This window comes from Cebus imitator, unplaced genomic scaffold (assembly GCF_001604975.1).
Source record: "Cebus imitator isolate Cc_AM_T3 unplaced genomic scaffold, Cebus_imitator-1.0 Scaffold152, whole genome shotgun sequence".
Taxonomy (NCBI): Eukaryota; Metazoa; Chordata; class Mammalia; order Primates; family Cebidae; genus Cebus; species Cebus imitator.
The window spans coordinates 2,948,306-2,969,851 of record NW_016107467.1 but is presented as its reverse complement, the minus strand read 5'-3'; the positions used below and the strand labels follow the sequence as shown (position 1 = coordinate 2,969,851).

Sequence of the window (21,546 nt, the reverse complement as noted above, 5' to 3'; positions counted from 1 at the left end):
TATCCTTTCTTCTGCTTGATCAATTCAACTGTTAAAACCTGCGCATACTTCGCAGAGTTCTCGTATTGTATTCTTTAGTTCCATTAATTCACTTATATTCCTCTCTAGATTGTCTATTCTCATTAGGATTTCATCAAATCTTTTTTCAAGGTTCTTCGTTTCTTCACATTGGGCTAGAACATGTTCTTTTAACTCACAGAAGTTTCTTATTATCCACCTTCTGAAGCCTAATTCTGTTATTGGAACGCACTCGTTCTCCATCAGGCCTTGTTCCCTTGTTGATGAGGAACTGTGATCCCCTGTAAAGGGAGAGGCATTCTGATTTTGGGCATTCTCAGCCTTTTTACGCTGGTTTCTACCTATCATTGTAAATTTATCCACGTTTCAAGTTAGGTCTCTGAGTGGACGTCCAACTTGTTGATTCCCAGTGCCAGAATCTGAGCAACTCACTGCACCAGCTAGAACAGCAGCATTAAGATTCATGGTGCTTTTCTGCCCGGGAATCTCCGGTCTGGCTTCCTTCTTGAGTCCGTCCTTCAATCAGCTGAATAGGCAACTCTGCCTTCCCAGAGCCCCAAACGTCAACTAAAAGGGGACCCAGTCCCGTTTACTCTGCACCAAGAACCGTCGCGCCGGCGAGTAGCGCTGGCGACCCGTGGGGCTCCCCCGCTGGGAGTCTCCTGGTCCATGAGCAACAAAAATTCATCTGAAAGTGCGACGTCCTCTCAATCTCTGCACTTTCACTGGGAGCTACAGTCCTGAGCTGCTAGTAATCAGCCATCTTGGATCTCTCTCCTCGCATCCGTTCATTTTTTATAGAGAGGTATTGAAGTCTCCAAATATAATACTGCATTCCTCTGTTTCTCTTTGAAGTTCTATCAGTATTTGCCTTATGAATTTTGATGCTCTGTTGTTAGATATATACACATAAAGAATTGCTACATCCTCTTAGAGTGTCCCTTTATTATGTAATGCCTCTCATTAGCCCTGATAACTTTCTTCAATCTGAATTATGCTATATTTAAAATTAATATAGCTACTCCTGCTTTCTTTTGATTCGTAAAATCGTAGTATATCTTTCACTATACCTTTTAATCTATATGTGTCTTTATATATAATGTGTAATCTATATGTGTCTTTCTATATAATGTGGGGGTTTGTAGACAATGTGTAGTTGGGTCTAGGCTTTTTGATACATTCTGACAATGCCTTAGAATGTCTGTCTCTGCTTGCCTTATCCATCTGTTTCTACATGTTGTTTACTTTTTACACTAAACTCTTTAGCACATTGATCATGGGATTTTTGAGTTCCTGGATTTTTAAAATTTAAAATCATAGGATTTTTAATACCAGCATTCCTGCTATATCTTACTCTTGTTCCGATGTTTGTTCAGTTTCTTCAAACTATGTACTTTTGTCTTTTAGTATGCCTTGTAATTTTTTATTGAAAGGCAGATGTGATGTACTAGGTAAAAGGGACTGCCATAAAAGCCTTTAGTAGTGTATTGGTAAGGTGTGAGGAGGAGGGACAGAATTCTGTAGTCCTATGAGTAGGTCTCAGTCTTCTAGTGAACTTATGCCCCTTGACTGTGAACTTCTCAGTCTTTTTCCCTTTTTATGTGGGACAGGATGGCTTAAGGGGTCTGGAGTTATCTAGTTTTCTCCCTTCAGATATGTTAGACTCTCAGAAAACACCAGCAGATTAGACTGAAGCTCCTGAGGGAAGAGCATTTTAAGAATAGAATGCTCTAATGTATCTGAAAATGGTCTGTTTTCTTCCCCCAAGTACCAGAAGCATGAGGAGATTTTTTTTCCCTGATATTCACTGTGAGGACCCAGTGAAACACTCTGAGATGAAATTAGCACAGGTGTGCAACACTCCCTATGATTGGCTCTTCCTAAAGTTTTAACTCAGGGAATTGTCCACATGAACCTTCAGGAGTTACTCAGTTACAGTTCATGTTTTCCTGCCCTAGCACTGGTTTTTGGGGATGTTTGCACTCCAAGTTGTGATTATCTATATCTACCTGTGTGTCTGATTGGGGGAAGCTGTTTACCCTGTGACCTCACTTCTCTGCCAGATCTAAGAATAGTTGTTAATTTTTCAGTTTGTTCAGCACTTTTTTTTTTTTGAGACGGAGTTTCGCTCTTGTTACTCAGACTGGAGTGCAATGGCGCGATCTCGGCTCACCACAACCTCCTCCTCCTGCGTTCAAGCAATTCTCCTGCCTCAGCCTTCTGAGTAGCTGGGACTACAGGCCTGTGCCACCATGCCCAACTAATCTTTTGTATTTTTAGTAGAGACGGGGTTTCACCATGTTGACCAGGATGGTCTCAATCTCTTGACCTCGTGATCCACCTGCCTCAACCTCCGAAAGTGCTGGGATTACAGGAGTGAGCCACCGCGCCCCCAGCCTTGTTCAGCTTTTTACTTGATGTTAGGAGAGAGTGACATCTAAGCTCCTTACAGCCCATCAGAAACCAAAAGTCAAGGTCACTGAACCGTTTTTTAATTTGGTTCCTTTCTTCTTATTATTGAGCTGGAACTGTTTATACTGGCTTAGATGGTATTCTCTAATTTCAGAAAGAAAATCATTCTACTTTGCAAGGCATGACATTTAATTATAACATTTACTTGATCTGAATATAATTAAGAAAGTGAATAATAAATGATTCATTGGGGGTTATTTAAAATTTTAGATTCAGAGACTCAAATTTTAGGTGGATTGGGTTTTCTAAATTATTTTTATAGAAAGCACTCTAATTTTATAAGCCTTTTTTTCTTATACTAACTTTAAAATTTTAGATCATGCTCTTTACCAGAAAAATAGTCTATTGATAGTCACATTTGATATCAAACGTAGTCTTTCCTTCTTTATCTTTTTCAATATGACTTTGAGATGAAAAATTCACACTTCTGAAGTATCAAGAGAATTGCCAGACTGCGTTGGTCTGTGACTGCAATAAAAATAGTATGATCTCTTTGGGAGCAACTCTTCTGGGAGAGGGTAAAATTTATCCTCTCTGAGCCATTGGGAGTCCTGTCTCTCGTTCACACACAGGCTACTGACGTAAATTGAAGGGTGTCTATTCCAGAGTTTTGCTTTAAATAAATAAATAACCTTTCTTGGATTATTGGCATAGTTAGCTTAAAAGAGCCTGCAAGGATGAATCTTAGTGAATAAATACTCTAAACTCGCTGTCCTCTCTCCCTCGGATCTCATAAGACGATCCCAAGAAGATGGCATAGTATAGGGGAACCCATTCCTTTGTTCCACATAAGTCAGCTGCCCAAGGCAGAGGCAGTATGTCAGGTGCAGAATGGATCTGGAAGGCTGTGGAAGATTGTGTTTTCCAAAGATGGCTGCAGCAACATACCTTACCCAACATGCTCTTCTTACAGCATGACTTTGACACTGCTCCCTATCAAGTAGTGAAATCTGTGCTTCTCCTCTTGGAACTTAGTATACTTCTGTGAATGTCTTGAGCAATACAAAACAATAGGAGTGATACAGTATGATTCCTGAAGCTAATTTCTAAAAATACATGCACTTCTACGTTGTTCCACTGGCACAATTACTCTTGATATTCAACCACTATAATATTAAGAACCCCAAGCAAACCTGTGGACAGGTCCTTCTCAGTAGGAACCAAGGTCCCAGCCCATAGTCCTGCTGAACTCCCAACAGCCAATGCCAATTGCTGGTCCAGTAAACAAGCTAGCCAATCTCCAATGAAGCCACCCGACCTAGTGAGATGTGTAGTGCAGATGAGGCCTCAGTGATGCCTGTTCAAGTTACACATTTCTGAACAGAGTAAATAACTGTTTTTAATCCACTAAGGTTTGGGATAATTTGTTATTAGTAACAGTAATTGAAACTCAAAGTAAATGTAAGGCATTTGGCATAACATGATCAAGTTTCTATGAAACAGTGGCTCTTCATTCCCCTATGTAAGTGGATTCCTTTTCTCGTATCTAACATTCATATCATTCTACAAGAGGCAGGTCTACTCTCTGTATTTCTAACATAAAGGTAAGACAAAAATAATGAAATTTAATCCACAAGTTAAGCTATTACTCTTTTGGCTTGAAATATTTTAATTCAATGCAAGAATTGTCACATCAATCAAGAATAATCCTGAGTGACTCAGGTTGATTAGCAGTAAATTTATGTATCTATCTATAGCAATTTATCACCATGTTGAATTACTTCAACGACTATTGCTTTTAAAATTATGATGAGCACACCAAGGCAATGTCATATCAAGGAAATGAGCCTTGTTCTTGACACATAGTATCTGTTTTACAAATGTTAATTTTCTTGCCCATCTTCCTGAGGTGAAAACATGTATAAGAGTATTGCTCTCAACTTATGAGTTCAGTAGTAAACAGCTTACATTAATTACTAGAGTTAGGAAAAATCACAGCAATTATCTGAAGGCTTTTATACCTTTCAAGAAGAGTAAAGATTAGGAATATAGTATCCCAGGAGGTTTAATATGTTTTGACCCTAACTGCTTGTTAGAATCACCTGGAGAATCTCCTCCTTCTAGTCCATTTTAATTTTTAATTGTTCTAGATGTGACCGAGGTGTTTCTTGTATTTTCTTAAAAAGATTCCCCAGGTGAATTTACAGTACTGCCATCACTGAGAACTAATGGATTTAGCAAACTGGATAGCACAGTGTTTTTTAAAACACAGACTATGTACTCAACAGGTAGCATTAAATAATGTTACATTGAATGAGAGACTTATTCTCAGTTTTGTTTCAATCATTTAGATTAAATCAGGGAGAATGGCCGAAACAGATAGATCACTTGAGGTCAGGCATTTAAGACCAACCTGGCCAGCATGGTAAAAGTCTCTACCAAATATACAAAAATTAGTTGGACGTGGTGGCACATGGCTGTTATCCCAGCTACTCGGGAGACTGAGGCAGGAAGATCTCTTGAACCCAGGCGACAGAGGTTGCAGGGTGCTAAGATCATGCCACTGCATGACTGGATAACAGAAGGAAACTCCATCTCACAAATTAATTAATTAAGGAGAATGGTTAAACTTGGTATTAGGTCTGTCATTAGCTATTTTCTAATACTTGCTAACCTGTCATAGAGCCAAAGTCTCTGGCTCAGGGACTTTGACAGTGTCTAGCTTAATGAGCATTTAAATTATTTTGGTCAGCATCCATTTATATACTTTTCTCCTCACTATATTAATTTTACTAGTTAACTATTATTTTGGTGAGCAGATTTCCACTTAGGATAAAAATATACATTTTATATGTCAATTCCCATATTAAGTTGAAGGAAATTATCAGTTTAAGAAAAAGTAAGTAATAATAGAACACTTGGTGCTAGGATATGGCAAAAACAATTGTGAAGATGTGACTCTAATGATCTAAGTATAGAAAACACTGGGTTAAGATTGTTGAGACAGCAAAGACGAGGCATCCTGAGATCACCAGTTCCTCCGACTCCATCAACATCAACACACCACACTGCCCACAAAAAATAATTCCTAAGTTGTTAATATGAACTCGATGTTGAAATTAAAAAGCTGATACCTTTGAGGTACCTCGGGCACTTGTCACAACCTAAAATATTCATAAAATACCTTCAACCAAGTTTTTGTGATCTTTGATGTGTCACTCTTTTGAAACACTTACGATGGAGCAAGCTGGGACTCAAAATCCTGTAATGGAGCAATTATTCCAGTTTATTGGTACTCAAGAAAGTCAAGCAAATTTTGATGTTAACTGATTGCATCTTACCTGTCTTAAATGTGATGTGTTCAGACAACCATGTGACAGGTGGAATTGTTAATCAGTCAGAAAAATTAAAGCTGTTTACAATGTTAGGGCCCGTTTTCATGTTTCAGTGGCTGCCAGTACATTCTGCTTCCTGAATGGGCAGCGTACATTAGTAATGAGGGTGAACTTGTTGCAGCCATTTGGCATTGGTGGGGACAAGGTTTAATTTGCGTGATCAAAATGCAGGGTCATGTCACCACCTATTCCTTTAGGAACCCTTACAGAGGAAAACACCAATGAGTTTCCAGAAGGAACTTACAGGTTTGACTGTTTTCAAGGCGTCTGGAGATGATTTACATGTAATATCAGAGTTTGGAAGGTAACCCGGTGAAGGGATGAATGGTTAATATTTGAGGCGCTGCAATAACAGGCTGTGTAAAGTGATTTAAAAAAAGAAAAAAAGGACTGCCTATTCAACCTCAGTTCCAAATAGCCGCCAAAATGTAATTTTTATTTCTTAAACTGGAAAATTATGCTTCTTGGCAGTCCAGCGACAGCATTTGCATTGAGAGTGCTTACTAGGGAATTTGTTTTTTGCTTATAATTTATTATGTTGAAAGTTCATACAACATTTGCAGTGTTCAAGAGATTCCCCTAATTCCAAGGTTTATTTTAAACCTTGATTTTTAGCACGTGGCAGATATCACGTTGTATTTTCAGCCTACCTGTAATTAGTAATGATCTGTCTGCTTATTTGTTTTTATCTGGCATGTGTTATCAAATCAGGTAGTGTTTTTGTTTTTTTTTTTTTTTTTTCTCTTTAGTGCAAAGTGATTTTGAAATTACATCAGAAATTCCATTTGTGTCATCATATAAGAAAATACAGGGAAAAAGTTACTAAGATCCTCTCCTATTTCATTTGATACATACTGGATTTTCCCTTAGCATTTATTTCAAGGATGCTTTGGCTTACAAATCCATTTACTGTTAATACCTATAACACATTCTGGAAATATGGGTTTTTTTTTTCTAAGAGAAACGTATATGATTAGATGGACAAATACTTGAATAATAAAGTAATTCTAACAAAGCTTAGTCGATATTGTAAAAATACAAGAAAGAAAAAATGTTACTATCATTAAGATGTAAATATGAACTCAAAGTCAGCTACAGTGAACTTTTCATTTTCTGGTGACAGATAAACAATTTGTGGATTAACTCTAACCCTGACATCTCTATCCCCTGCCCACCCCATTCAGCTACTTTTTCTTGAGTTACTCAAATAAACCGTATTCTTACCTACCTTAGGTATTTGCACATGCATAAGTACCCTAGTGTAATTCATTTTTCTCCCCACTTTTCCAGGATAACTTCTGCTCACATGTTAAATCTTAGCTCAATGAATAGTTCACTGAAACCTCAAAAAGTTCTAGATTCCCCGAAGTTCTAGATTCCCCGAATATACTTTGAGTTTGCACTGCATTATAATTTTACATTGATTTGTATAGTCATTTCATTAATGCCTGTCTTCTAACTGTAATCTCTGTGCCCATGAGGACTGTTTTTTCTTTTTTTGCCTTCAACATTTTATTTCCAACAACTAAAGTAGTTACTTTAGAAACAGTTTTTGAATGAATGATCTTATTTTTAATAGGTGGTGCTTTGAAAAAAGAACTCAATTTGTATGACTTCGGGGATTCTATCCTGCTTCTTACAGCCTTATTTAAGATACTGGAATAGGCCTTTCTCACTTTCAAAAATTGTAGACAGCAAAATAGAAAAAAGCTGTGCTTTCTGGAAAATGGAATTACACTGGTGGGCTTTGAGTGGAAGCTTTGAGCAAAAAAGAGATATGAGGGGAAGAAAATAAAGCTGTGAATTTGTACCTTCCCAGTTCTGGTCCATGCTGCTTGAGAAGGTGGGGAAAAGGAAGTTTCAGAAAATAATGCAAACCAAGACCAACTAATTTAACAGATAATCTATTTTTTATTCAAAGTATTAGTGTTTCTAAGAATTTATCCAAAGACGATTAGTGTTGTGTTATTTGAATTATTTTATAACCTAAATAATGGCAAATATGTTTCTAATTATTTCTAAATATTAGATATTAATTTTATTTATAAAAAGGGTAAATAATCCATCGAGCACTATTTCATCACATTTCAACTAACTTTACTGAGTTTTTTTTTTTTTTTTTTTTTTTCGGACATTCCTCTCCCACATCTGTTATCACAGTTAATTGATAACTAACTATATTTTCTAACAATGACAAATAGATGGGGGAAAGAATTAGTTTTATGTAAGTGAAACTTCCTTTTGGAATATATTTTTCCTTTTCTATTTTTTTCTTAAATGCCTGGGAATACTCAACTACATTTTGATAAGAAATTACAAGATATACTGCTAATATTTTTAATTAAATTACCATTATTGTTTAATTCTTGTGAAATAAGTTGGAGTTTAGAATTACATACACGTTACTTGACTCCTCCCATCTATAACCCTATTGAAAGCTGAGCATTTAGGGATATGGTTGTACATAATCATAAATGCATTTGGTAAGCATTGTATTCTACCAAGAAATGCACAAGTCATAAGAGAGTAGCCCAATTGATTTTCACACGATGAGCACACTCAAGTGAGTAGCACTGAAAACAAGAAACAGAAGATGACCCGCATCTCAGATGTCCTCATGGTGCTTCATCCCAAAACTACCATATCTCCAAAGGTAGCCACAATCCAGACTTCTCACATGCTCGGTCATGATCATATACTTCCATCTGTTTTATATCCTTCATGCTTTTGAAACTCAACCATGTTGATCTATGTAGTTTCAGTTCATTCATTTTCGTGGCCTAATAGTATTTTGTTAAATAATTATTTTGCTACTTATTTGTCCATTTTACTGTGATAGGGTTGTTTCTATTTTTAGCTATTATGGATAATAACTATAAACAGTCTCGTAAATGTCTTTTGGTAGGCAGATGCATGCCATTCTGTAGGGTGTATATTTAGGAATGGAATTGATGGATCATAAATTGTATGTATATCTTGCCTTCGTAACTTGTAAACAATTGTCCAGAATAATTGTATCAACATACACTCCTTTCATCAATAAGAGTTCCACTTTCACATCTTCAGCAGGACTTGGAAATATCTGTCTCTTTCATTTTGCTGTAGTCTACACATGGCATATGCCATGTGATTTTATTTAACCTTTGTGAATTATACTTTCTAAATTTGTAAACATAACTTGTTTCTCATGTATATACCACCTTTTTTACCCTAGAGAGCAAGGGCCATGTGTTAGACACTTCTCTATCCTTGAACGAATCTCACGTAGCAAGCAATGGATGCACTTTTGTTAAGATAAATCTTTCTTCCATGTCATGCTCTATTAAAAGGCCATGGAGAGTGGGAGAGAGATGGCATTAGAAGAGGAACAATACAAATACATTTTATTGATAGAGACAAAAAATAGAGGATCTCACTTATACTCTATTAAATATTATTCTCCATTTATGTATTCATGCACTCCATGTTGGGGCTGAAATAAAATGTTTTCCATTTCTACTTGTCTTAGTTAATTGCTTCCCTTTTCTACTGTGCAATGTAAAAGGATAATTAAAAATTATATTTCCCCTGACTAAATTTCTTTAGGAAGATGTCTTCGTTTTTTATGATATAGCTGTTTCTCTCTCTCTTCACCTATCCGTGCTAAAAGTGAACAGAAGTCACAAGTCGAACACCAAACTCTTCCATACTCCTTCAAAAAACAAAGCCAGCCATTGTGCCTAAAAGGTTTATCCAGATATATGACGACGTAAAGTCCTGTCACAATTCTCTTTAACCCAGATGTCTTCAAGTAAGCAAATAAAGGTTGGCAAAAATAACAACCTTACTCCAATGCCTTACATTGCATTTAATAGTAACAGTTCTTACTGAAAACAAGAAATTTCTATAGAAATGATAGCCTCCTGTGAGTATATGAGCCTGTAAAACCTGAAGAGTTTCTAAAGGTCAGCAAGCTTTGAAGCTGTTTGTCCTAGGAATACATTTCCAAATAACCCTAGGAAAAGGAGAGGGATGGGGGAAAGAAAAAAGTTTTAACTTGATGAAAGCAAAACATGCGAGCTTAACAGTTTCTAGGTTAACATTTGATTACAGCCATCAATCACTTCACATCTGTCTTCTTCCAGATCTCTCGACTTTCATCTAAAACTATACAATCCAACTACAGAGAATATGTAACCCATTAAGAATCCTAAAGATGGAAAGAAATATTTAAGAAATTACCCTACAGAAGATTTTAGAAAATTACCTAAAGATAGGTTATTAGAATTCATCTTTCAATATATACCACAAAAACTCAAGACTAAAACTTTTAATTAGTAAGATAAACATTACTTATTGCTTCTTTCTCTTTCCCAGTTCAGACATAAACTGGTGATCATTTTCAAAGGGCTTTTCTTTCCAAATCATTTTATTACAAGTCATATTTTTAGTAATGTGTGAAACTGGCTTGCAGTTAGTCATTTTATGAACACAATTTTACATTCTTTTAAAATGAGGTCCATTTAACATTGAGCTTTTAGAAATATATTTGCTTCATTAATTAGCTATTAAGGAATGCCATCAAATGTCTTTAAGGACAACTGCTACTATTATTTACTTTTGTGGGGGAGGGGGAAGACAGAGCCTCCCTCTGTCACCAAGGCTGAAGTGCAGTGGTGTGATCTCAATCTTGGCTCACTGAAACCTGTGCTTCCCAGATTCAAGTGATTCTCATGCCTCAGCCTCCTGAGTAGCTGGAATTACAGGCACACACCATTGTGCCCAGCTAATTTTTGTATTTTTAGTAGAGATGGGGTTTCACCACATTGGCCAGACTGGTCTCGAACTCCTGATCTCAAATGATCCACCCATCTAAGCCTCCCAAAATGCTGGGATTACAGGCATGCGCCATGGTGCCCGGCTAGCTGTTATTTTTGAGGTTTAAAATGTTTTAATTTCTTCTTATTGGGGAGTTCATGTTTTCATGCCGACTATCCCTAACTTCTGCATCCAAGGAATTAAACAGCTTTAAGCTTTTTAAGCTCCAATGTGTTCAGAAAAGTGTTTCAACCGTGGTAATCCCCTTGTCATGCTGCATTTATCTCCCACTAGATATCCACATGCATCCCTCTTCTTCTTAGGCAAATAATTGCAAAGGGGTTGGAATCAGAGAAAAGAGTTGAGCTGGTGCTGAGCAGCGGATATAAAAAGAAGTGTCACCCTGGTGGAAGTAAATAGACTCTGAGACTGTAATCTCTGCCCTTATTTATTTTTGAAATGATGAATGCCCAGGGGAAAGCTTGTTGTTTATTTGGCTACAGAAATCTTTGACTGAAGTCATGTATGGTTTTTAACTTGTTTTTATTTGTATACATTCCATTGCAGCAATATCCTCTCTTATACCACCTTGGTTTGCTCCCTAAATAGTTTTCATTGCAATGTTGTTGTTTTTTAGCCATAGACTTCAAGATTCTTTGTGTTTTTAAAATAGCAGTGTATTCATTACCTGTTTTTCCAACAGAGTTCATCTGGTGATTTAATGATCAGAAACATTCAGCTGAAACACAGTGGGAAATATGTTTGTATGGTACAAACAGGAGTGGACAGTGTTTCATCTGCTGCTGACCTCATAGTAAGAGGTAAAACATTAATGACTCCTTGAGTTTGTAACTTCACATCTTAACAGCATTCCTTACTTGAGGAAAAACCATGATGAGATAGTATATGAGCATAGGAGTTATAATATTGATTTCATTCCCCCTCATAGACCACAGAATATGACAATAAGGGTGGGTGCTAAATTCAAAGAAATAAAAATCTCAACTCTGCCCTTCAAATTGCTCTTACTGTAATTGACATTCCACACCTGCTGCCAAGCTGATGCGTTTTTGAGCATGTCATTAATTCAACGATTGTATTTCATTTGAGAGAGAATATTGTACAGTGTGTATGCTTCCAAAGAATTATGATTTGGGAATAATTGCATGGGGGACAATTTTCTAAAAATAGAAAAAATGTATCCGGATGCCTGAGAAAATTTGCTCAGAAAGCCTGAGAAAATTTGCCAACCTGAGCTGCTGTCCAGGGTGCTGATTTGCTACTGGGCTGAAAAATGACCAGAGGGCATCATAGAATAAAACACATCTAGATATGGAATTGGGAACTACAGAGATACACCAGTGGATTAAAGGGAAAGGCATCACAACAGGAGCAAAGGATATTGAATTTGGAAAGGTAAAGAACCCTGCTGAACAGAGGTTTTTAAAAGTGACTGTCATCTGCAGTCAGAGAGTATTATAGTTTGGGAATTACTGCCTCACATCTAAATTTAAGATCTAACAACAGAAATGTGGGGGAGTAGAGGGAAGTAGTTGTTTTGTTGCCAGGTAAATGGCGTTTTCCCTAAGTACTTTTGAAATTGGGATAGGTCAGAGGTATTGAAGTGGTCTTGTGGCATTCTCTTCTCTTTGATAGGAGGGTAACATTTATGGAATTGCAAACCAATGTTTGCATTTGTGCCTTTTCTAGGTTCACCTGGTCCACCAGAAAATGTGAGGGTAGATGAAATTACAGATACAACAGCCCAACTCTCTTGGAAAGAAGGTACAGATAACCATAGCCCAGTTATATCCTATTCTATCCAGGCTCGGACACCTTTCTCCGTGGGTTGGCAAACCATCACAACAGGTAAAGGGGGAGAGGCATATATCATCTGCACACATATTAATGGATTTCCGGTAAATGTTAAAACATGCAGACTCTTAACTCTTAAATATTCTTTTGCAGTGCCTGAGGTCATTGATGGGAAAACACACACAGCTACTGTAGTCGAGTTAAACCCATGGGTGGAATATGAATTTCGGGTTGTAGCCAGTAACAAAATTGGAGGAGGAGAACCCAGTTTACCCTCAGAAAAAGTAAGAACTGAAGAGGCAGGTTAGTGTTTTTGTTTTCTGAGTAATGCGTTAATAGATTTCTGTGGATGTGTACTTCCATTTCCGTTGGCCCTGAACTCCAGGCCAGCAGGGGGTCGGCCTCAATAATCCATTGTTGCAATTATCTGACCTTTCTAATGGCAGAACTGGCCATATGGCATTTGTCAAAAGAAACACATATAAGTGATTCTGATGTAGTGTGACATTTCCAAGAGTTCAGTCCATCGTAAATGATCATTAGTACATGTTGAGTGAATATGTTTTTGTCACTTAAGGTTATAATTACTATCTGACATAGTTACCCTCTTAACAGGGGAAGTGCTGTTTTCATTTATAACAAGCATTGACAAATTGGTAGGATAATGACATTTGGGAGTTCTGCTGCTAGAAAATCTCATTCTGCCACCAAGCTTAGTGAAGGAGCTTAAGCAATTGATAAATAGGTATATTATTTCACTTCAAATGTTGAATTAAGAAAGAATCATTGATAAGAATCTCCGTGTGGGACAACTATTCACATAGACCATAAGACTGCTTTTATTATTCTAAAAATATCCTAGCATTAAAACTCAAACTTAGAAAGTGTACGTAACATCACATTATAGGGATAGCTGAGACCTAAAGACTTGCCTTTTCAGAATCTGTAATATTAGTTAATATCAACTAAATGGAAGTTTGAAATAGAGCTGGTATATCACTTTAGGAACTCAGCTAGGATGGAAGTCATCAAATGTGTTTCAGTAATTTTCATGATGCTGTTTTATTCAGAGCAATGCACATAATGTTTATGCTAGGAAATATGAGAAATAGAGGAACTGTGCTTTCCCTTGTATTCTTGTCCCTTGTTCACACAACACATATTCTAGGGAGCATCCTCTTTGTGCTCAGCACTTTCTAGATGTTGCAAGTACAGCCAAGACCCACTTTCATGGGACTTATAGTTGTGTCATGGGGTTCACTAAGCCTAAAGTTCTCAGTGTAAGTCAGGACCTGATGCCCATGTGAAGTTTATAAATAATACCTCAAAACAAAATTTAAGGGTTTGAGTCTGGGTCATCCTTATGTATAGCCAATGTTGTTCTCAGAATTGTATCCTACTTGGAATAGTCACAAGCTAAGCATTCATGCTGGATTGATTTCCCATCATCTCCGGTAAATCAGTTTTTCTTGTTTCATTAACTCTCATACTGGCAAAGTATTCTTCCAACTTGATCATGTTTTTCTTACTGTTTGATAGATTTTGAATTTTTTGTGATTTCATGTATATATGTTGTTTGATAATCTCATAAAAATATATGTATGTAATATGTACATAAACACACATGTTTATGAATAATGTGCCAATGATGAAATTATTTTAAATATTAAAAAAACATCGCATTGTCTATGAGGTAAGTATTGCTAAATGCAAGTGCCATTTCATCTCTGTTTTTCTGACTCATGCAGTTCCAGAAGTGCCTCCTTCTGAAGTCAATGGAGGAGGCGGAAGCCGGTCTGAACTTGTGATAACCTGGGATGTAAGTGTTTGGGCAGCATCTTCCCCATAGGGTGTTGCTGTTCACATGATCATTATGGCTTCCTGTGTGGTGATGCTGACGGATGGTGCAGGTGGTGGTGGTCCTGGGGTGTGGCTGATGGGTGCTGCTGCTCATGGTGGTAATATAGGTGGTGGTGCTGGGGTTAGAGGGAGTGGGACTGGTGGTAATGGTGGTAGCTCTAGTAGCTAATATTTTTTGATGCTTTCTCTGAGCCACCCACTGTTCCTAGCATTTAGCATATATCTCCCTCATGTCATCTTGCAACAATTCATAGATGAAAATACTCCAGCTCAGAGATAAGAAATAATTAGCCCAGGGTCACCAGGATGGTAGACATATGGATGAGTCATGCTGTGGCTGTTGCCCCTCAAACTCCTCTTATGACTTTCCATGCAGCCGTGCAGCCCCCACTGGTGAAGTCACTTATTCCAGCAGGTGCTTGAGTCTGTTTCTTTCCTGGCCATTCTTTCAGCACTTGCTTTACATCATCATTAGGAAAAAGGTTAATTAACATGTTTTAAGTCAGAAAGCACTAGAATTACCTGCATTATTTAAAGATGATGATGTGTCAATAAAATTTTTGACATGACTCAAGTATAGCTTTAAGTTTATTTCGTTAATATTTCTTTTTTCTTTTTTGTTTTGAGACAATCTTGCTCTGTTGCCCAGTCTAGGGTGCAGTGGCGCAATCTCGGCTCACTGGAACCTCCACCTCCTGGGTTCAAGTGATCCTCCCATCTCAGCCTCTCAAATAGTTAGGATAACAGGCACATCCCATCACGCCTGGGTAATTTCTGTATTTTTAATAGAGATGGGGTTTTGCTCTGTTGGCCAGGCTGCTCTCAAACACCTGACCTCAAGTGATTCACCTGCTGTGGCCTCCCAAAGTGCTGGAATTACTGGGATGTAATTTGTTAATTTATAAATTAGTATTTACTTCCTTTTTTTTTTTTTTTTTAGTTTTACCCTATTGTGTTTAATCAACATTTCAGTTTCTTCCCATAAAGCCCACATTAAGAATTAGATGATTTTTATTTGATTTAAGAGATTAGATATTTTCAACTGAAAGTATATCTTATTAGAAACTCATACGTGAGCCATAAGGTGATCAGCTATCTGAATAATCATAAAAAATTCCAGTTCAGTTTCTGGATGGCTATGATATGGTGGCTTATGTCTCTTTAAAAGCAGCTGACATGACTCTCCTGTTAATGTTTTTCTCCTTTTTTTAAATCTAACTGCTTAATACAATGTAGATGATTATTTGATGACTTTTGGAAATGCCTGTGGATTACAGCTCCATTCATTTTTGCCTTGCCCTTATGTGTAAGGGTGATTGAATATGTCTTTCCTTTATAGCCAGTCCCTGAGGAACTACAGAATGGTGAAGGTTTTGGGTATGTTGTTGCTTTCCGCCCTCTTGGGGTTACCACCTGGATCCAGACAGTGGTGACATCCCCTGACACCCCAAGATATGTCTTTAGGAATGAAAGCATCGCGCCATATTCACCATATGAAGTTAAAGTGGGTGTTTATAATAACAAAGGTGAAGGACCATTTAGCCCAGTGACAACAGTGTTCTCTGCAGAAGAAGGTATGGAAAACATGACTGTGTATCAGTTCCAACCTAGTAAAAAATTTTGTGCTCCAAAAACTGATTTGGAGTCTCTTTGTGACTTCAAATATATTTATTCCAAAGAACAATGAACCAAGTAGTAGATTCCCAGTGTAGGTCATAAAGATCAATCATAAATGACTTGAAGTATAAGACTTAATGGATAGTTAGAGGATGTACCAGTGAAAGGAAGATTAAACCTCGGGACCCCAGTTCACTGGGCCAAAAGGGAAAAATTAAGCTGAAAGCCAAGTCATGAAAGAAAATGCCTTTCCTTTTGTTCCTAACCAGATAGCTACAGAAAAAGGTTAAATCTCTATAGGTAGCTACTCTGTGTTTGCCTTACCTTATGTAAATTGCTGATTTACTGAGCAGGAGACCTAACTGACTAGTTTCCTATCTGCTTGTTTTCCCTTGCAACATGTGGATTACCATACCCTTCCTCTTTCCACTCTAGCCCACTCTAAATATTAAATACCTCAAATTCACCTTTAGAAATGGACACAGACCACAGACTGTGTCTGTGAACCCCTGTGTTTTGTTTTTTTTTTTCTTCTGGGCATGTCCTTAACACCTTGGTAAAATAAACTCCAAAATTGATTGAGACTTGTCTCAGATCTTAACCACCAGTTAAAAACCTGTTTATGAGAAGTACTTCCTAAGTTCCAGCTTGTGAAGCAAGGAAAACCACAGCCTTACCTTGGGTAATAAAAATATATCCCTTAGAGCTACCCTGGTCCTAAGTGGTACAATGGTTCCCATGGCCTAAGGAAAGAATGTTAGGGGATTAAGAGTCAGGAACAACAATATCTCATTCAGCAGAAATGCAGTGTGCAGGTTTGAGGTATGGGACTTCCTGCCGGCAGAGACACAGACATACTTCACTCTGAATCCATTCCATTTGTTTGTTTTTCTTTTATGCCTGTCCCAGGCATTGAGACATCTATGTTTTGTCTTATGGCCACTTTAGAAAACAATAAAGGTAGAAGAATTATATGAAATTGCCATTTCATAGATCAGCCAAAACTAGTGGCTATCTTGTATAGTTCTACCAAAAAAAAACAACAATTGGTAGAAACTAACATGTACAGAAGTTTTGCCATCTGCCAGAAATGACCTAATTTGAAATTTCAAATGAAGAATGAAATGTAGGCACTATTATTTCCCATTTACAAATGAGAAAATGGAAGCCTTGTAAAAGAGAGTGATAAATTTGCCAAAATTCCTACTAGTGAGTGGTACTGCCAGTATTTTAACCAAGGGCCTTTGCCCTTAGCCATTCTGAGCTCATGAAATACATCAGTGTCTCTTCTACCCTCCTGACAGTAAGTGGCAAAAAATGGTCTGCAGTTGGCATTCCTAAGAATAGTAAGTAGAGTTGATTCTTCTTCAGATCCCCGCCCCTATTCTTGTCTTCTCACTTTCCATTGAGTTCTGAGAGGGATTTTTTAAAGGATTATAAAAGTCTTTGCAAAAGGAAGAGTCTTAAATTCATATCCAGACCTCATTTCCAAAAGCTGCCAGGGATTGCAGGGGCAAGTCAGGGTTTGGGGGAGTGATGGCAATTATCCAGGGAGATTTTGGACACTGTCAACCTGCGCATCCAGGACCTAGGTGCTGGCAACTGGAAAAGAGGGACAGCCACAGCCTCTTACCCATTCTTGACTCCCTCATTTTCCTTCTCCTGTTACCATTTTTGCTCCCACTGAAGAGTTAGCCAAAAGTCTTTCTGTTTAAACATGAGAAATGAATTGGGCTTGCCTAAGAAAGAAGCAAAAGATTTCTGTGAAATCTACAGGGTGTCTCTGAATCCAAGAGAGAGTTATGCAGCAAATAATTTTAATCAGGAAGCCCTGGAACCTCAGAAAATGGTCTGTTCCTCTAGAGCAGCTACAGTGGATCAGTGGGCTCCAAGTTTGCCTGACTCTCCAAACCAAGTTTCAAATTCTCAGGAGAGAATGTCTGAGAGACCCAACCTTAGACCAAGAATTCATCTCAGCATCAAGCCACCTTGGCAGAGAAGCAGGATCATTTCACAGAGAAATGCACCTGAGGGAGGGGAGATTCCTGCTCAGAGCTGGGCTCTGAGAGGGGAGAACCACTGTGAACCCCATAGGACCTCAATCGTGCATATTACAAAAGGGATCTTCTTGCTGTGTAATAAGCCACCTGCATGTCTATCTACTCCTTCAAAAGAAGATGCCATCCACCACATTTCAGTTGTCCCTTCTGTAGGCTTTGCTAGAGAAGGTACTTATTCAGTGTTTATTGTGTAAATGAGCTTTACTTGACCTAGACGTTTGTTTGGCAAAATGAAAACTAAATAGTATTTGTGGGCAGAAAAGTTTCCATGCAGTAAGAATGAGATGAACAGAAGGAAATAAAGACAAGGTGAGAAGAACAAAGGGGAAAAAAAGGAAGAAGAGGAAGATGCCAAGAAAGATGTGCAAGGGAAAAAAGTACAGCTTGTCACAGCTATTTAGCAAGGAAAAGCCTGTGGCTATGACGCCATCTTTTCCTAAGAAACGGAAACGGACCGGTGTCTCTATTTTCAACATATGGTGCCAGAATATTTCATACAATTTTCAAATGTTAAAATGCTTTTATAAAAATAACATTAATATATGTTTACTACCAAAATTATCATAGTGTTTCAATTTCTGTTTCTGCACAGAGCCTACAGTGGCCCCATCACAAGTCTCTGCAAACAGCCTGTCTTCCTCAGAAATTGAGGTTTCATGGAACACCATTCCTTGGAAGTTGAGCAATGGACATTTACTGGGCTATGAGGTAATTTCTTTTCAAATTACATTGTGTATGTATGTTACCATGCTACTTTGTCTCCTTGCACTTAAAATCCTTAACAATGACATCTTATTTGAAGTCTGTCTTTAGCTGAAAATTTTTTATCAACACATTGTTTTATTTGATGTTCAACGTACACTGAATTTAACCAGTTGAATTAAAATAATGTTAGTTGGAGTAGAAAAGGAACAAAAAAAGAATTTGAAATGAAATCATGTATCATGTGAGCCTAATATTTTAGACAAGTTGACTAAAAAATAAGGGTGAGATTGAACTGCAGTATTAAGTTCATAGAGTATTTCTGTAAACAGGAAGTCACTGTTCTCCAGCTCCTTGTCTTTCTTTCTTGGTGTCTTTGTTACACTGTGGGTTTCTTTCATAGGCTCTAGAGAAGTCAGGCATCTGTAATATAATTCGAGACATCAAAGACCTCTCTGTTTAGTGAAATAAGATGAAACATCTAAAAGAGAGGATAATGTAAGACCAAATACTATGAAGGTCTGACTGGGTCACCCAAACAGGAGATGTTTGAGTTGTCAAGAAGGATGACACATCTTGGAAGTCTTTATAAGAGTAATAAGGTTTAACAGGACTTTCAAGAGAAAGTAAGTAAAGGTGGAGAAAGTGAAAAACATTCCAGATTGAGCATGGCATATTGGAAAAGCAGAGAGATAGAGGCCCCACCTACAGAAGGTTCCTGTTTGGAAAGGTGACTACAGATAAGCACAGAAGGACTGGGTCACAGGTGGCTTTAAAGGCTAGGAAGAATCCCTTGGACTGGGTCCCATATTTAGTAATGAGCAGTTAGAAGAAACTGGGAGCAGTGGAGCTGAGAACTGGCAAGATAAATAAAATTCTAAGAAGATTTTGCCAACAATGACATTGTGGGATTCATAGTTGTGATTTCATCCCACCCACAGCTGTCTTCTTACGAAGCTTCGCTCCAAGCTTCCCTGAGGAAGCTTGTAGCTCCTGACTCAGTGGTAGGCTCACACGGGCATGTTTGCATCACAGGGCCATGTGTCCCTCCACTTGTCAACACACCTTCAAAGGAGGGCTCCAGAGTGACGTCTTGATCAGGTGTAAATGCTCTGTGGACTGTGAAGCCTAGCAAGTCAGATTCTTGTCTGAGGTATTTAAATAAATACCAAGTTTGAGTGTAATGCAGTAGTGTGTCAGATTTAGGGCTCAGTTCAAACTTTCCAAACTAAGGCCATAGACAGGCAGGACAAAGCTAATCTGCAGAGATAGATACACTCCCATGCACACCTAAAGAATGGAGGAGACAAGGGTCCATCGAACCTTCAAGAGGGCAGAATAAGCCAGGTGTGGTAGCTTGCGCCTATAATCCCAACACTGTGGAAGGCAAACACTGGAGGATCCCTTTAGCCCAGGGGTTCAAGACGAGCCTGGGCAACTTAGTAAGTTCTCATCTCTACAAAAAACACAAAAATTAGCCAGGCACGGTGGCACATGCCTGTAGTCCTAGCTACTGGGAGGCTGAGATGGGTGAATTGCTTGAGCCCTGGAGGTCGAGGCTGCAGTGAGCCCTCATCATGTCATTGCACTCTGGCCTGGGTGACAGAGTGAGATTCTGTCTCAAAAAAAAGTGGGAACAGCCAGAATAAAATAGCTCTTTGATAGTCATTCAGTTCTCAAATGACTTGGCTTTATTATTTTTCATGATGTTACCCTGAGGTTCTTTTTAATAAATTCTTTTCATAATTGAAGTTCCTTGAGAGAGTTTCCGTTCCTTGTAACCAAACAAGCATTGACTTGAATTAGTACTAACAAATTAAGAAAAGAAAGGATATGGAATAGAGCACTGAGGTTCAAAATATGGACTGCGAACCCCTACCGCAGAATTACCTGAAGGTATTATTAAAATTGAGATCCCACAACTCAACTCTCCCAGGACCCATTCAATCCAAACATTTAGGACTAGGTCTTGTTTGTGTATATATTTTCAGTAAGTATCTATAAGGAAATGTCTTCCTATACACTCAAACATAATAAACACTGGTCCTGATACAGAGAAGCCTGATCAGAGACAGAATAGTCCAGACTTAAGGAAGGGAAAGGGAGTATGAAGAAGTAAAACACCACATAAATACAGGAGAACAACTTGAACAGCATCTTAAAGGAAGCCAAGAACAGCTGGATGAAAGATTCATTTAATTCCATCACAATGGATGTAAGCAATGAAAGATGATGGGGAGCCAACAGTATCTCCCTCATGGTTAGATAACTGGCGGTGGCATTGGCAATGAGGTGCGGGTCCGTGAGCTGGAAGGAGCACAGCTGTAAGGGAGTGTGACTCTGAGGCTAGTCCCAAAGCAAATCCCAATTCTGCCACTTACCCTCTGTGTTGGGAAAGTTACATAAACTCTGTGAGCCTCATTTTCCTTACCTAAGAATGAGGACACTAATAGGCCTAATCTCATTAGGATATTGGGAGGCTAGGATAAGATTAGTTATGTAATGAGCTTCTCATAATTTTTGGCTCATCATAATAAATAGTAGGTGTGGGCCATGACTCAGAATAATTTTTGAGATATTAATGTATCTGTTTCTCCCCGGTAAATATTCTGTAGCAAATAATTGACTGTAAGCTACCATAACCCAAGGGATTATGCCAAAAGCTATGAGAAGGAGTTGCCTGCAGGACGCGTCCCTTGCTTGCTTTGTTTCAAAAGTTCAGGCCATTAGGGAGATTGTTCCACATTTTTTGGAGGGTTAGAAGAGAGAAATTGCAACTGAGGAAAACATAGAAGAGAAATTTCTAATGATGTTTGAAGAAATAAATGTCTGAAGCTTACAAAGCCTCCTAGGACCTACATATTCCTAAG

General features: G+C 38.1%; 1 protein-coding gene across 1 annotated transcript in view; it reads left to right on the top strand.

The window, feature by feature from the left end:
* Positions 1-21,546, top strand: part of CNTN3 (contactin 3) — a 336,227-nt gene that overhangs the window by 280,309 nt on the left and 34,372 nt on the right. Inside the window, exons 14-19 of the mRNA XM_017543319.2 lie at positions 11,326-11,443; positions 12,333-12,491; positions 12,591-12,740; positions 14,186-14,256; positions 15,637-15,871; positions 18,567-18,682. Of these exons, the coding sequence (XP_017398808.1) occupies positions 11,326-11,443; positions 12,333-12,491; positions 12,591-12,740; positions 14,186-14,256; positions 15,637-15,871; positions 18,567-18,682 (849 nt within the window). The remainder of the gene's footprint in view (positions 1-11,325; positions 11,444-12,332; positions 12,492-12,590; positions 12,741-14,185; positions 14,257-15,636; positions 15,872-18,566; positions 18,683-21,546) is intronic.